Source organism: Palaemon carinicauda, chromosome 32 (assembly GCF_036898095.1).
Source record: "Palaemon carinicauda isolate YSFRI2023 chromosome 32, ASM3689809v2, whole genome shotgun sequence".
Classification (NCBI taxonomy): domain Eukaryota; kingdom Metazoa; phylum Arthropoda; class Malacostraca; order Decapoda; family Palaemonidae; genus Palaemon; species Palaemon carinicauda.
Window position 1 is genome coordinate 24,921,952 of NC_090756.1, and position 17,276 is coordinate 24,939,227.

Sequence of the window (17,276 nt, forward strand, 5' to 3'; positions counted from 1 at the left end):
TAGGATCTCAACGGGAGAGAGAAAGAGAGAGAGACTGGTTTATTGACGCCAACCGTCAAGAATTTGACAGTAGAAGAAGGGAAGCCATGTTTAGTACACTTGCACCTAAAATTATTATTATTATAATATTTATTCATTACCTCTCATATAGTTTATTTATTTCCTTATTTCCCTTCCTCACTGGGTTACTTTTCCTTGTTTGAACCATCAAGCTTATAGCATCCTGCTTTTCCACCTAGGGTTGTAGATTAGCTAGTAACAATAATAATAATAATAATAATAATAATAATAATAATAATAGTAGTAGTAGTAGTAGTAGTAGTAATAATAATACAAAAACTAGTCTCAATAAAACTCGCTAGTAATAATAATAATAATAATAATAATAATAATAATAATAATAATAATAATAATAATAATAATAATAATACACAAACTAGTTTCAGTAAAACTCGCTAGTAATAATAATAATAACAATAATGACAATAACAATAACAATAATAATAATAAAATAATAATAATATTACAAAAACTAGTCTCAAAACCATAAGCCACAAGCGTGGTCAAGGCCATCTAGAAACTACTATTATATACAAACGGGTTTTAAAATCTTAACTTATATTTCCCCGTCCTTTATATAAAAGGTGTTGTGTCTATCACCCCAGCAGACAGGCGTCTATGGAAGAATTAGCCTGATGAAAACGGGTTTTTTTTTTAACTTACCTGTTCAAGTTACGTTTTTACTTAACTGATTGTAATGTTACTTATGATTCTGACTATCCTTTGCATTCAGAAGGTCCTTGATTGTAGTATCCTGTGCGTAGTACTATATGCTGTTAATTCTAAGTGATGCCTTCTCCATTATAAGACTTAATGCTATCCCTTGCCTCTGCCTATAGGTCTATTTGACGTTGTTAATAGTTTATATAGGACATATCTGTTTCGACGCTGTTACTGTTTTTAGAATGATTTATTGTTAATTTATTCTCATCATTTATTTATTTTCTTATTTCCTTTCCTCACTGGGCTATTTTTCCCTGTTGGAGCCCTTGGGCTTATAGCATCTTGCTTTTCCAACTAGGGTTGTAGCTTGGCTAGTAATAATAACAATAATAATAATAATATTGTTGTTATTATTACAAGCTAGGCTATAACACTAGTTGGAAAACCATGATGCTTTAAGCCCAAGGGCTCCAACAGGGAAAAATAGCCCAGTGGGGAAAGGGAAAACTGAAATAAATAATTTGAAAGAAAAGTATAGAGATCTCTACCCCAAGACAATGGAACGCCATGGTACAGAGGCTACGGCACTACCCGAGACTAAAGAACAATGGTTTGATTTTGGAGTGTCCTTCTCCTTACCATAGCTAGATAGTTTCGCACTGTTCAGTATTCTAGAAGCTTTATTCCAGCTGTGACCAGATTGTGGAATGATCTACCTAATCCTTTTCTCACTGGGCTATTTTCCCTGTTGGGGACCTTGGGCTTATAGCATCATGTTTTTCCAACTGGGGTTGTAGCTTAGCTAATGATGATAATAATAGTAATAATACCCAATTGTGTGTACTGAATTTCAAACTATGAGAGAGAGAGAGAGAGAGAGAGAGAGAGAGAGAGAGAGAGAGAGAGAGAGAGAGAGAGAGAGAGAGATTTAAGAACCAGAGCGGGCCAGTAGAACCTCGAGGCGGGACACCATACTTGGACCGGTGTCCCTGGACCCTGGATCAGTGGAATATATTAGTCTAGGTCTTCACTTTGCATTAGTAAAAGGTACATATTTAATCCGTAAGGTAAACAGATGTTTTTATTATCTTATTTTACCAGGATTCTTTCATTAAATTAATAATAATAATAATAATAATAATAATAATTTTAGGTGCAAGTGTACTAAACATGGCTTCCCTTCTGTCAAATTCTTGACGGTTGGCGCCAATAAACCACTCTCTCTCTCTCTCTCTCTCTCTCTCTCTCTCTCTCTCTCTCTCTCTCTCTCCAGGGCACCACCCACCCGTTGAGATACTACCACTAGAGTGTTACGGGGTCCTTTGACTGGCCAGACATTACTACATTGGATTCTTCTTTCTAGTTACGGTTCGTTTTTCCTTTGCTTATATATAGACTCAATTGGCCTATTCTCTGTCCTCACACACATGACAACACTTAGATTACAATTCTTTATTTCAAGGAATTAACTACTGCAATGTAATTGTTCAGTGGCTACTTTCCTCTTGGTAAGGGTAGAAGAGACTCTTTAGCTATGGTAAGCAGCTCTCGAGGAGAAGCACACTTCAAAATCAAACCATTGTTCTCTAGTCTTTGGTAGTGCCATAGCCTCTGTACCACGGTCTTCCACTGTCTTGGGGTAGAGTTCTCTTGCTTGAGGGTACACTCAGACACACTATTCTATCTAATTTCTCTTCCTCTTGTTTTCTTGAATTTTTTATAATTTATATAGGCTATGAAAGATCTATTTTAATATTGTTACTGTTCTTAAAATATTTAATTTTGATTGTTCATTACCCCTCTTGTAGTTTATTTATTTCCTTGTTTCCTTTCCTCACTGGGCTATTTTCCCCTGTTGGAGCCCTTGGGCTTATATATCCTGCTTTTCCAACTAGGGTTATAGCTTAGCTATTAAAGTAATAATAATAATAATAATAATAATAATAATAATAATAATAATAATAATAATAATAATAATAATAATAATAATAATAATAATCTGGGAACAGAATGGCCTTCTGCCCCGAGCACCCAGCCATATGGCCCAAACTCATAAGGTCATTATAGACCATGTCTAGCCCAAGGTCTATAGACCTTGGTCTAGCCCTTCGGCGTGTTGGCTAACCCGGGGTACATTGCTAAGTTCTATTTACAGAGTAAGGCTTAAAAGCTCAGTCAGTCCACGATCAAGGCTTAAGACAGATTAACTATGTCTGGGTGAGCAAGTTTCTTTGTCTGGGTACAGTGTTTTGTTTCTGTTATATTTGCAATAGATGGTTGAAGGATATTGCAACTGTTTTTATTATTATTATTATTATTATTATTATTATTATTATTATTATTATTAACTAGAACCCCTCGTTTGAAAGGTAGGATGCTATAAGCCCAAGGACACCAACAGTTAAAATAACCCAGTGGGGAAAGGAAATAAGTAAACAGATAGAATAGCATGCCTGAGTGCACCTTCAAGCAAGAGAATTCTAGACCATGGTACAGAGGCTATGGCACTACCCAAGACTACAGGGAAAAATAGCCCAGTGAGGAAAGGAAATAAGGAAACAGATAGAATACTGTGCCCAAGTGTACCTTCAAGCAGGAGAATTCTACCCCAAGATAGTGGAAGACCATGGTACAGAGGCTATGGCATTATCCAAGACTAGAGAACAATGATTTGATTTTGGAGTGTCCCTCTCCTAGAAGAGCTGCTTACCATAGATAAAGAGTGTCTTCTACCCTTACAAAGAGGAAAGTAGCCACTGGACAATTAGTGCAGTAGTTAACACCTTGAGAGAAGATGAATTGTTTGGTAATCTCAGTGTTGTCAGGTGTATGAGGACAGAGGAGAATGTGGAAAGAATAGGCCAGACTATTCGGTGTATATGTAGGTAAAGGAAAAATGAGCCGTGACTAGAGAGGGGTCCAATGTATTAATGTCAGGCCAGAGAAAGGGACCCCATAATTATATATTTCTTTGTTTCCTTTCCTCACTGAGCTATTTTTCCCTGCTGGAGCCCTTGGGATTGTAGCATCCTGCTTTTCCAACTAGGGTTGTAACTTAGCTTTTAATAATAATAATGATAATACTAATAATAATAATAATAATAATAATGATAATAATAGTATCTCAACGGGTGGCTGGTGCCTTGGCCAACCTACTACTAATACTAAAATTACTATTAATTAAGATACAATATAAAATAAAAAAGATTTTGCACGAAATATACTTTAAGTATCTTTTATCCCAACAATTTATTAAAAAAAAAACACCAAAACATTTATCTAAAACCATATCATCTCAGAGTATAGCTATTGGCGTCTAAAAACAGATGCGTGAATGAGTACAGGTGTTTCGAGTGGTTTAACATCTGTAATTTTACTCTGACGTATGACTTATTCTTAAGGTCATACGTGAAATGAAAATGGTGACCTAATTATCTAAGGAGGTTCATACTGAGAGAGAGAGAGAGAGAGAGAGAGAGAGAGAGAGAGAGAGAGAGAGAGAGAGAGAGAGAGAGAGAGAGAGAGAGAGAGAGACTATGTCAGGTATTGTGTCTGAGAGCACACATGTACAGTATATGCATATGCAGTACATGTATACAAATACATACATACACTACATGCTATACAATCAAATTTCTTTATATACATTTAATTATCATATCTATGTCTATCCACTGACCTAGTTATTATTCAACAGCTGAATTATAAATGTATAATGCTAAAAAGTCCAACAACATCATGAAAAACTATTTTTAGATGGTTCAGGAAACACAAAGGAAGGTAGAGAATTGTACATTATAAGCGTTAAAGGTTTAAATGACTATTAAATTGTAGTCTTCACTTCAACATAGCTTAATAGGACTAATAAATTGTAGCCTTCACTTCAACAAAGTTTAATAGGTCAAACAGATTGTAGCCTTCACTTCAACATAGCTTAATAGGACTAATAAATTGTAGCCTTCACTTCAACAAAGTTTGATAGGTCAAACAGATTGTAGCCTTCACTTCAACATAGTTTAATAGGACTAATAGATTGTAACCTTCACTTCAACATAGTTTGATAGTTCAAAAAGATTGTAGCCTTCACTTCAACATAGTTTAATAGGTTAAATAGATTGTAGCCTTCACTTCAACATAGTTTAATAGGTCAAATAGATTGTAGCCTTCACTTCAACATAGTTTAATAAGTCAAATAGATTGTAGCTTTCACTTCAACATAGTTTAATAGGTTAGATAGATTGTAGTCTTCACTTCAACATAGTTTAATAGGTCAAGTAGATTGTAGCCTTCATTTCAACATAGTTTAATAGGTTAAATAGTTTGTAGCCTTCACTTCAACATAGTTTAATATGTCAAATAGATTGTAGCCTTCACTTCAACATAGTTTAATAGGTTAAATAGATTGTAGCCTTCACTTCAACATAATTTGATAGGTCAAATAGATTGTAGCCTTCACTTCAAAATAGTTTAATAGGTCAAATAGATTGTAGCCTTCACTTCAACATAGCTTAATAGGACTATTAAATTGTAGCCTTCACTTCAACATAGTTTAATAGGTCAAATAGATTGTAGCCTTCACTTCAACATAGCTTTATAAGACTATTAATTTGTAGCCTTCACTTCAACATAGTTTAATTGGTCAAATAGATTGTAGCTTTCACTTCAACATAGCTTAATAGGACTATTAAATGTAGCCTTCACTTCAACATAGTTTAATAGGACTATTAAATTGTAGCCTTCACTTTAACATAGCTTAATATGACTATTAAATTGAAGCCTTCACTTCAACATGGTTTAATAGGTCAAATAGTTTGTAGACTTCTCTTCACCCTAGCTAAATAGGTCAAACAGATTGTAGCCTTCACTGCAACATAGTTTAATAGGTCCAATAAATTGTAGCCATCACTTCAACATAGTTTAATAGGTCAAATAGATTGTAGCCTTCACTTCAACATAATTTAATAGGACTAATAAATAGTAGCCTTCACTTCAACATAGTTTAATAGGTCAAATAAATTGTAGCCTTCACTTCAACATAGCATAATAGGACTATTAAATTGAAGCCTTCACTTCAACATAATTTAATAGGTCAAATAGATTGTAGGCTTCACTTCAACATAGTTTAATAGGTCAAATAAATTGTAGCCTTCACTTCAACATAGTTTGATAGGTCAAATAGATTGTAGCCTTCACTTCAACATAGCATAATAGGACTAATAAATTGAAGCCTTCACTTCAACATAGTTTAATAGGACTAATAAATTGTAGCCTTCTCTTCAACATAGTTTAATAGGTCAAATAGATTGTAGACTTCACTTCAACATAGCATAATAGGACTATTACATTGAAGCCTTCACTTCAACATAGCTCAATAGGACTACTAAATTGAAGCCTTCACTTCAACATAATCTAATAGGACAAATAGATTGTAGGCTTCACTTCAACATAGTTTAATATGTCAAATAGATTGTAACCTTCACTTCAACGTAGTTTAATAGGTCAAATAGATTGTAGCCTTCACTTTAACATAGTTTAATAGGTCAAATAGATTGTAGTCTTCACTTCAACACAGTTTAATAGGTCAAATAGTTTGTAGACTTCTCTTCACCTTAGCTAAATAGGTCAAATAGATTGTAGCCTTCACTTCAACATAGTTTAATAGGACTAATAAATTGTAGCCTTCACTTCAACATAGTTTAATAGGTCAAATAGTTTGTAGGCTTCTCTTCACCTTAGCTAAATAGGTCAAATAGATTGTAGCCTTCACTTCAACATAGTTTAATAGGACTAATAAATTGTAGCCTTCACTTCAATATAGTTTAATAGGTCAAATAAATTGTAGCCTTCACTTTAACATAGTTTAATAGGTCAAATGGATTGTAGAATTCACGTCAACATAGTTTAATAGGTCAAATAGATTGTAGCCTTCACTTCAACATAGTTTAATAGGTCAAATAGATTGTAACCATCACTTTAACATAGCTTAATAGGTCAGATGGATTCTAGCCTTCACTTCAGCATTGCTAACTGAATTAGATATCATGTCATGCCATGTTCCAGTTGCTAACCGTCACAATTTCTCCCTAACAGCAACCGTGACGTCATTAGCCATCGGTTCGACATTCTTCTTGTCGACGTTTGCAGGAATCCTGACGGACATCCTGGGCATCAGACTAACCACGTTCATCGGAGGTGCTATCGCCACTGCGGGGATGTTCATCTCGTCTTTCTTCTGTGACCAGGTCAGTTTTGCCATCTCGATATATCGACAAAAGATTCAGTATCGTTGAGCAAAGAAAAATTAGATTTAAAGAGACCAGAACTAGTGTACGACTGGGTTTGCAGATTCTTATTCACCAGGGAAGGGAATAATTGGAAACAAGTGGAGTAGCTATTTTTATATAGTGCCTACTGGACACTTTATAATATTTCTATTGGAGTAAAGACAAAATATTGGAAAACATTATTGATGAAAAAGTGTTCAGATTATTGTGAAATAAACCTTTACTACAAAATATGTGAAGGACATGATTAAAAGTCTATTAAGTATTTATGTGCAATGCTAACATCTTATACATGTGTCTGGTAGCATTTGGCTCCAGACTCGTTACCAAGTAGCCAATATTTTGCTCCAGTAAATGAAGATCTTGTACCCAATGTTACCACCTTTTAGCATACTCATTCGGAAACCTTTCATCACAGTCTGACCTCTCAACTTAGCGCAATTCTTGTAACAGTTTCTTGACTGGTAAGATGATTGGAGAGAGAGCAACCCAATTGGATTATATAATGATGAAATTGTTGGTAGTAACCCTCTTCTGGTGAATGGATTAAACCTCCAGCTCAACTGAGAACTTGAATGAATCTTCTCTAAGGTCCCATAACATTCCTGAGGCCTCCGTCATTAGACTTTCCATGTAAAAGTTTTAAGAACATTCAATTGATCAGGCTGGGAGTAGTCCCTTATAAGACTGATTCTATTGGCCACAAAAACAGGGAACCCTTTTTATGTTGCTATGAATATAGTGAAGGAGTGTTGTTGAATCTGTGGAATATACAACGCCACCAACAGTACACTCCAATGCCTTCAGGATGCGTTGAGCGACCTTGACAGATGCAGTTGCTGCTGTTAGTTCTAACTTGGGTAAAGTCATTACCTTGATGGAAGACACTTGATCTTCCCCTGGCAAGACTTGATTGAACTTGGTTGCCATCATGCAGAACAAGATATGCTGCAACACCATTACCAACTATACTTGCCTTGCTGATTAATACAAGACTTGAACTAGTCACATTACCAAAACCCACTTGACGTAAAGTATCTTGATATTTGTGATATTTTTTGCTTAGTGCTGTACTGTATAAGTAAAATACTTTCTAATTAAGATAGTCGTAGGGAATCAACATCCTCTCCTTGTAATTACTGTATCCTGTTTAATTGATTTGATTATGTGTATTGCTAGTTCTGGCTACATGATTATCTTTGGAGGTGCCATTTTAAGTCATATTCTGTAGAGAGCCATATATCATCATATGTATTCAAGAGCAGGGCTGTGGCATGACATTACTCTAGGGGCTCACAAAGTAGAATGCTCTTGGAAAAGTAAAGCAATTTTACATAGTGTGTATGACACATTAACTCTTTTACCCCCAAAGGATGTACTGGTACGTTTCACAAAAGCCATCCCTTTACCCCCATGGACGTACCGGTACGTCCTTGCAAAAAAATGCTATAAAATTTTTTTTTTTCATATTTTTGATATTTTTTGAGAAAATTCAGGCATTTTCCAAGAGAATGAGACCAACCTAACCTCTCTATGACAAAAATTAAGGCTGTTAGAGCAATTTAAAAAAAAATATACTGCAAAATGTGCTGGGAAAAAAATAACCCCCTGGGGGTTAAGGGTTGGAAATTTCCAAATAGCCTGGTGGTAAAAGGGTTAAAATATTGTTTAAACTATTTGACTCAAAGTTTGTGTTTATCTTTCCCCTTTGCAGGTAGAAATCCTCATGATAACCTACGGACTGATGTTCGGTGCCGGCGCGTCCTTTGCCTACACGCCGTCTCTGGTGATCCTGGGCCATTATTTCCAGCGTTGGATGGGACTGGTCAACGGGTTTGTGACGGCCGGCTCCTCCATATTCACCATAGCCTTGCCCTTCATTCTTCCGTATGTTCTTGAAACTGGTCTCCAACTGACATTCCAGGTTTTGGCAGGTCTCAATGCCTTTTTGATGGTACGTTTGATAATGTTCAACATAGAATTTGATTACTTTTTTCCTCTCCTCTCTCTTAAGCTTTTGGTGGCCACAAAAATTAAAAGGTAATGCTGTATCTTCATCATTGTGTAAGGACCATATCAACTGCAATAATTCTCCGAAAATCTCTCGTTCTTTCTCAATAGGGAGAAATAGATTATGTGTTTATTCTAATTTGCTTTTCATAAGCCTCAGCTTTTATAGTACTTCCCATTTATAGTTAAGAGACATGAAAAATTTTTCTTGGATAAAACACTTTTTCTCGATAACTATGTGTAAAGTAGCACTTTCCAACTTTTTATAATAGAAGACCAAAGAACATTAGAATTGATAACTGCGGGCAGAACGAAACTATGGATTCTCTAAGTCTCTGCAACTATGAAGTCCTCTTCTTTACAGTTTGCTGCGTTGGTGTTCAAACCCCTCATGCCAATGTTACCTCCGAGCAGACCTCAATATGACAATTCGTGCAAGGGGCAGTGCAAGAGCTTCTGGTCGCGGATCATCAACTTCGAAATATGGAAGAACAAGCGCTACGTCATCTGGACCTTCGCCATTCCCTCTGCGCTGTTCGGCTACTTCGTTCCCTACGTTCATCTGGTGAGTGTGATTCCTTGTTTTGTGTATAATAGGTTGGGAGATATGATTTCAACTTGCAGGGAAGCCTGATTATTATTATTATTATTATTATTATTATTATTATTATTATATTAGCTATGCTCCAACCCTAATTGGAAAAGCAAGATGCTTTAAGTCCAGTGGCGCAAACAGGGAAAAATTATTATTATTATTATTGTTATTATTATTATTATTATTATTAGCTAAACCACAATCCTAGTTGGAAGAACATGATGCTATAAGCCCAAGGGCTCCAACAGGGAGAAATAGCCCAGTGAGGAAAGGATATAAGGAATAGATAAATGATATAAGAAATAATTAACCATTAATAAAATGTTTTAAAATCAGTAACAACATCAAAACAGATATTTCACATGTAAGCTATAAAAAGACCTATGTCAGCCCGTTCAACATAAAAACATTTGCTGCAAGTTTGAACTTTTGAAGTTCTACCGATTCAGCTACCCGATTAGGAAGACCATTCTACAACTTGGTCACAGCTGGAATAACCAAGTTGGCACTGAATAGCCATATCAGACCTCAATGCAAGCTCAATCAAAGGGTCAAAATTTTAGAGATACTCAATCAATGTGGCATGTTGTTGTACAACGAATATTTCTGTCAAGTATAGATTAATTTTGACATCTGTACGGAATTTCATCTTCTGAATTTGTAGAATTTTGTGCGATACTGTAGGAATACTGTAGAATTCTGTGCAAACGTAAAATAGGAATGCTGTAAAATACTGTAGGAATACTGTAGATGGCTTTAAGAGTGGTTATTCACACAACCAAACATCGAAAATATAATCAGAATAAAACTGGCGCCTGAGACTCTCGCCAAAATACCAAACATTTTCATGATTTTACCCATGAAATCTCTCAGGCTACGAGCGGGGCTCGGACTTGGCGTATAGTTATTGATAAATGAGAGTACGAGAAAGACTTTCGGAAGTTTAAAACCTCACTCCTTGCTGGAAATTGATTATTACCACGTTAATTCGCTCTTGTTTCTTATGACCTCTCCTTGGGATGAAAAGAAATGATAATTTAGCTTATTATAAACACTCCTCAGGATAAAAAGAAAATGATAATCTAGCTAGTTATTTAATTGAACATTCCCAAGTGTCATTGACAATACACAGTAGAACACGTGAGTTTCCAGAATCTATTTTTCGACTAGTCTGTGTAGTACCCGAGACTTGCTACCAGAATGCAGTACTAGTATTTTCCACATTACTAATGTTGATATTGTTTAGAAGACAACCTGCTGCTTCCTCCGGTGCCTTAGATGACCGCAGAGGTAGCAGCAGTAGGGGACTCAGCAGTATGAAGCTTCATCTGTGGTGGAAATGTGGGAGGTTGGGCTGTGGCACCCTAGCAGTACCAGCGGAACTCGGCTGAGTCCCTGGTTAGGCTGGAGGAACGTAGAGATTAGAGGTCCCCTTTTTTGTTTTGTTTCTTGTTGATGTCGGCTACCCCCCAAATTAGGGGAAGTGCCTTTGGTATATGTATGTATGTATGTATGAATTTGACTAAGTGCTTTCCATCATTGTATTTTGGTATTGTTTTCTCAAATTATGTCTTAACTGGGTATTTTTAAAGTAGAGGTATGTTTTCTTATGCATATAAGATCAGGATTACAAAATGGAATCTAGAATCTTTATGAAAAAGATAGCCTTCAATTGTTCATGATTTAAAAATTAGAAAGTAATCATGCAGGCTCAATTTAAATTCTCTATGTTAAACAAATTCAACACTTAAGATTCCAAAAGAAGGATGTTGTTCAGATGGCGCTCGCGTCGTGGCGTGGTGGTGTGGCGCTGGTGGTTGGCTAGGGCCTTTGTATCGGCCCATCCCTTTGACGAAGGAATTAACTAAATGGAAGATAACCTGTGAATAGTGGTTTTCACGCGCCTTTGCTTTATACACGACACCCAAAAGGTGCTCGCGCGAGGGTAGTAACCTCAGCATTCCATGCTTTTATCTTTCTCTGGTATAATTGGAAGGTTTTATCAGAAAAGATATATAAGAAGGACTCTTTTCACCGGGCGCCACAGGTCTCTCCCCAGAAATAGATTTTTCCTTCGTCAAAATCCCTTTTTTAGATTTTTACCAAATTGACTATATTGAATGGAAAATCTATTAGAATGAAAATAAACTTGTAGGGATAAATTTTGGATTAATTTACCGAGATTCGTTACGAAACGATAAAGATTTTCTATGCATTGCCTAAGGATTATTTTATTAATAGTCATTTCTTTGGAACAATTATAAATTCTAGGAAATTTGTTTAATCCAGGACAGCTTGCAACATCTTTATCCAATCTTCAGGATTTCAGTAAATTATGGTATTAGGTTTATAAATATTTTAAGACTTTCAAAAAGGTAATTTTTGAGTGATGTCTCTTTGGGGTTTAACATCTGGCTTATGTTTTACATTAATTGATTTACTATAATATGAATTAACTAAAGGGAAGACAACCTGTGAATAGTGGATTTCACGCGCCTTTGCTTTATACACGACACCCAAAAGGTGCTCGCGCGAGGGTTGTAACCTCAGCATTCCATGCTTTTATCTTTCTCTGGTATAATTGGAAGGTTTTATCAGAAAAGATATATAAGAAGGACTCTTTTCACCGGCCGCCACAGATCTCTCCCCAGAAATAGATTTTTCCTTCGTCAAAATCCCTTTTTTACTGTGCACTGTTAGATTTTTTTTGATAGAAAATAAGTAAAGCTGTACTGTACCACAAAATTATTTTCTTTCCAGGTTCAATATGTGAAATTGGTGCTGGGTAAAGACACAAATTCGCAGCTTTTGGTCATGTGCATTGGTGCTACGTCTGGCTTAGGAAGGATTCTTTTTGGCTTCCTGGCAGATCGACCTTGGGTTAACCGAATCGTCCTGCAACAGGTAAAGAGCATGTTATCCCTTTTACCCCCAGGCTCTTTGGAAATTTCCAACCCTTAACCCCCAAGAGGTTATTTTTTTCCCAGCACATTTTGCAGTATATTTTTTTTAAATTGCTCTAACAGGCTTGATTTTTGTCATAGAGAGGTCAGGTTGGTCTCATTCTCTTGGAAAATGCCTGAATTTTTTCAAAATATCAAAAATATGAAAAAAAAAATTTTTATAGCATTTTTTTGCAAGGACGTACCGGTACGTCCATGGGGGTAAAGGGATGGCTTTTGTGAAACGTACCAGTACGTCCTTTGGGGGTAAAAGGGTTAAGTATATTGAGTGATATTCATGATTTACTTGATGCCCAGTGCACAGTGAGAATACATTTCGGGTATCCATTCCTGAGGTAGAGTTTAGTGCCCAGTGAGAATTCATCTCTCGTATTCATTCCTGAGGTTAAGGATCAAACAGCATCTCTCGTATTCATTCCTGAGGTTAAGGATCAAACAGCATCTCTCGTATTCATTCCTGAGGTTAAGGATCAAACAGCATCTCTCAATATCATGCACTGTATATTTTGACTTCTCAGTATTTTCTCGACAAGAAGAGATAAGATACGGAATGAGGTAATTAGGGGTACCACAGGAGTTAGAGAACTACCAGATAAGATCCAAGAAAGTAGACTGAGGTAGTATGGTCATGTCATGGGAAGAGATGAACAGTATATTGGGAGGAGAGTTATGGAAATGGAGGTACAGGGAAGGAGAAGGAGAGGGAGACCAAAGCGAAGGTGGATGAACTGTATCAAGGATGACCTTCGATCAAAGGGATTAACCGATGATGAAGTGTGGGACAGAGGTAGATGGAGAACGCCGGCCAGAATCATCGACCCCACATAAAAGTGGGAAAAGATGCTGACAAAGAAGAAGTTCTTTTCAGTATCTGGGGCGGTTGCATAAGATCTGAAATCGCTTTTGAAATCTCATCATAAAAGAAATCATTTATTCAAATACTGTATTCTAATATTAAAAAGTAATTTTTTGAGGAATGAAATGCATATTTGTACGACCCATCCTTCTATTGTGTATATCAGAAAAATTGTTAAATTCAGTGGCATTAACAGAGCAATTAGCTTCGGATGATATTGAGTTGCATGGCATGATTGGAGAATTTATTTTATGGTCCACTCAGAATCATGACATTAACCCTTTTACCCCCAGGGTATTTGGAAATTTCCAACCTTAACCCCCAGGGGGTTATTTTTTTCCCAGCACATTTTGCAGTATATTTTTTTTTTAAATTGCTCTAACAGCCTTAATTTTTGTCATAGAGAGGTCAGGTTGGTCTCATTCTCTTGGAAAATGCCTGAATTTTTCAAAAAATTATCAAAAAATATGAAAAACAAATTTTTATAGCATTTTTTTTGCAAGGACGTACCGGTACGTCCATGGGGTTAAAAGGATGGCTTTTGTGAAACGTACCTGTACGTCCTTTTGGGGGTAAAAGGGTTAATAGGGAATTATATTTCCAGGTGTCCTTTATCTGCATCGGCACACTGACGATGTTGCTGACCGCGTGCAATGCCTTCCCGTTATTCATCATCATCGCCCTTTGTATGGGTTTGTTCGACGGTTGCTTCATCTCGCTCTTGGGTCCCATTGCCTTTGACATCGTCGGGGCCACCAGCGCCTCGCAGGCGATCGGTTGTTTACTAACTATGTGTTCAATACCCCTTACTGCGGGTCCAGCTATCGCAGGTACGTATGTGTTAGATATGCAAAGAAAGGATGAAAACATATTCAATTAGGTGATTTTGAATAATAGCAACTAAAGAGATTTTCAAGATGCAAATACTGAAATAAATTTAGATACATTATGTAAGAAAATTTATGAATTATGTTTTTGTTACGTGATATAAATGAATACTTGGTGATGATAATTGTCGTTGTAACGAGTCCTGATCATATCCTGTTTTAATCCGTATATTTTGTGAGTGATTACTGTTGTGGAAATCAAGTTATTATTATTATTATTATTATTATTATTATTATTATTATTATTATTATTATTATTATAATTATTATTATATTATTATTATTATACAAAAGTAGCAAAGTTGTGTGTGCTTCTGAAAGTTACTAAACGGTATCCTTGTTCCCACAGGAGCTTTGTACGATCATTTGGATAGTTATTTAGTGCCATTCCTGTTAGCTGGCATTCCACCTATTATTGGTGCCCTGGCTCTGTTTTCCATCAGCTGCGTGAAACAGCCACCTCCGGTAAGTTGTCATTGGTCTGAGTTAGGCATTGGTATATTATAGAATAGTTTAATGAAACAATTGAGTTGCATTTCTTAACTATTGAAGAACTTGCCAAAATTGTTTGACCTCGATTGAGATACAAAGATTGGAGCAAGGTTAAGTCAAAAAGTTGGAAAATGGGGTGGAGATATACCAGAGGGAGTGAATTGACGTAAAATGTTGTTATTATCACGGAGGAGATTAGAGGGGACGCAGTGATAAACATTGGCCTTCAGCACGGCATGTCATTTCCGTGTCATAGGCATGCAAGAGGGCTCTCGAACTGGGGAATAATTTGTTTTCCTCAGTTTGACTCTAAATTTTCTTATACTATTTCTTCTACTTATTATTGCTTCAACCTCCTCCATATTTATTTGCTGTCTCCAACCTTGCTGTCAAAACTCTTTTACCCTTTTCACCTATTAGATTTTTTGGAGGGGACACCAGATTTTTTTGGAAGGGGCACCAAATATTTTGGAGGGGACACTAGATTTTTTTTTGGAGGGGACACCGTATTTTTTGAGGTGACAGGATTTTTTGGAGGAGAGACAGGATTTTTTGGAGGGGACACCGTACTGTATCCAGGATTGGAGCTTTTTCAGAAATCAATTGTGAGGGTTATGGTGGTCTTGCCGCCTACCCGATAATGTTTGGACCATAGGTGTCTCATCATTTCCATACTGGGACGCAGAACTATTCTCTTGTTGAAATTGGGCCCTCGGATTTCATGGATGGGCTGGTTTCATAGAGGTAGTACTCTGGCATTCTGTTTAGTTTGCCTACCTCTATGATTAAGATGGGGATGATTTCATTTTTGAAAGGCTCTCACTCCCATCAAGCAGGTTTGACTTACACTTGAGCAACTAATCATGTGGTACCATCCCTTTGGGGTATGGTAGAGAGTGGACATTTGTGTCAGTTGTCTTAGGTGTAAATGGTGGATGAATTAATTCCATGAGAGGATAATAGATTCTCTTTTAGGATGTCAGACAGTCTAATTTTTTCCATTCACTAATCTTATTTCTTTCATTCATTCTGTTAATTTTTATCGTTATTCCCTCTCCCTAAAAAAACAAAAATAATGATTGAAGTTAAAGTTTCTTGTACCCCTGTACCAAATGGTGAACCCCAGACACTGTTGATGACCGCTGCTACTTTTAAAGTTTCTTGTTCCCCTGTACCAAATGGTGAACCCCAGACACTGTTGATGACCTCTGCTACTTTTGAAGTATCTTGTACCCCTGTACCAAATGGTGAACCCCAGACACTGTTGATGACCTCTGCTTCTTCAAATAAGGAAATTTCTGGTAGCAACCTTGACTCTACAAAGGATCTCTCCACATATAAGTCAGTATCTAGTGTTATCATACTGGAACCTTTTGTTCTCTCTTCTCTGGGACCCCAAGGGGCTAAAAATGTTGGGTTGTAAAAATGAAAATATGAATGTTCTCTATTGTGTGGAAGTGTCCCGCAATATGATAAAGAAGCTTGTAGCAGACGCTCTTCATCTGGAAAAATTTATAGAAAAGTATAATCAAAATCAAAATGATAACCAGGAAGCAGATCATAATACAATTAAACATCAGGAAATTACATCTAAAGAATCGAAACCTAATCAGAAAAGTGATGTCAGCGCAGTTAAACGGAAACCCAACTGCCGCAAAATAAGCAAAAGTAACGCTCTACCCAATGGAAATCCAACTCCATTGCTGTAATGTTCAGTCCTTATGTAATTTCATGGAATGTTAATGGTCTTAAAACCCATTTACATCTAAGGGAAATTCAGAGACTATTAAAGCATACTAACGATACTGTTCCTTCAATAGGACGTTGCAACCTAGCATCTCTCCCAGTCCCTTCTGCCAATGCATTAGGAACTGCAATCTATATTCAAAATAAAGTAACTTTTAATAGTAAGAAATTTAACATGTCGGAATTTTAATTATCTGGAGTTAAAGTACATCTGAATAATAACTTTTAACTATAATCTGCAAAATTAAATTAGAGAACTCCCAGATCAGCAAGAAGTCCCAACTTTTTTCTCCAGTGCCTCATATCCTCCCCGCTGACTTTACTCGTTTGTCCTCCTCAGACGAGCGATGGAGCAAGAGCAATGTCTATTTAACGGATTTTGAAGCAAAGTGAAAAATCTATTTTTGGGTGAGATGGCCATGTCGTCCTGATGGAAGGTTCCTTTAGGCAGCTTTCTAAGGGATATTTAGCTACAGTAATACTCCCAGAGAATTAACCATAGGTCTCCAGAATTCTAACTCCTGGCGTGGGTATCCTTGAAAATTTTCTTAAGGATATCGCATAATATGAGGGGACATATTTCTTGATACGACACATGACAATCTTCACCCTGAATAGAGTTTTCGCTCTGAGGGGGAAGAGTGGTGAAATTGAAGGGAGCCGTCATCAAGGTTACCCGGTGGATCCCCTTCGCGTATTACTACAGGGCCCAATATGGCT

At 36.6% G+C, this 17,276-nt stretch overlaps 1 protein-coding gene across 3 annotated transcripts in view; it reads left to right on the forward strand.

The window, feature by feature from the left end:
• Positions 1 to 17,276, forward strand: part of LOC137625347 (monocarboxylate transporter 10-like) — a 192,200-nt gene that overhangs the window by 121,501 nt on the left and 53,423 nt on the right. For all 3 annotated transcript variants that reach the window (XM_068356194.1, XM_068356192.1, XM_068356193.1), the window contains exons 3-8: positions 6,814 to 6,965; positions 8,722 to 8,961; positions 9,382 to 9,582; positions 12,373 to 12,516; positions 14,036 to 14,261; positions 14,668 to 14,783. In XM_068356194.1, coding sequence (XP_068212295.1) covers positions 6,814 to 6,965; positions 8,722 to 8,961; positions 9,382 to 9,582; positions 12,373 to 12,516; positions 14,036 to 14,261; positions 14,668 to 14,783 — 1,079 coding nt within the window. The remainder of the gene's footprint in view (positions 1 to 6,813; positions 6,966 to 8,721; positions 8,962 to 9,381; positions 9,583 to 12,372; positions 12,517 to 14,035; positions 14,262 to 14,667; positions 14,784 to 17,276) is intronic.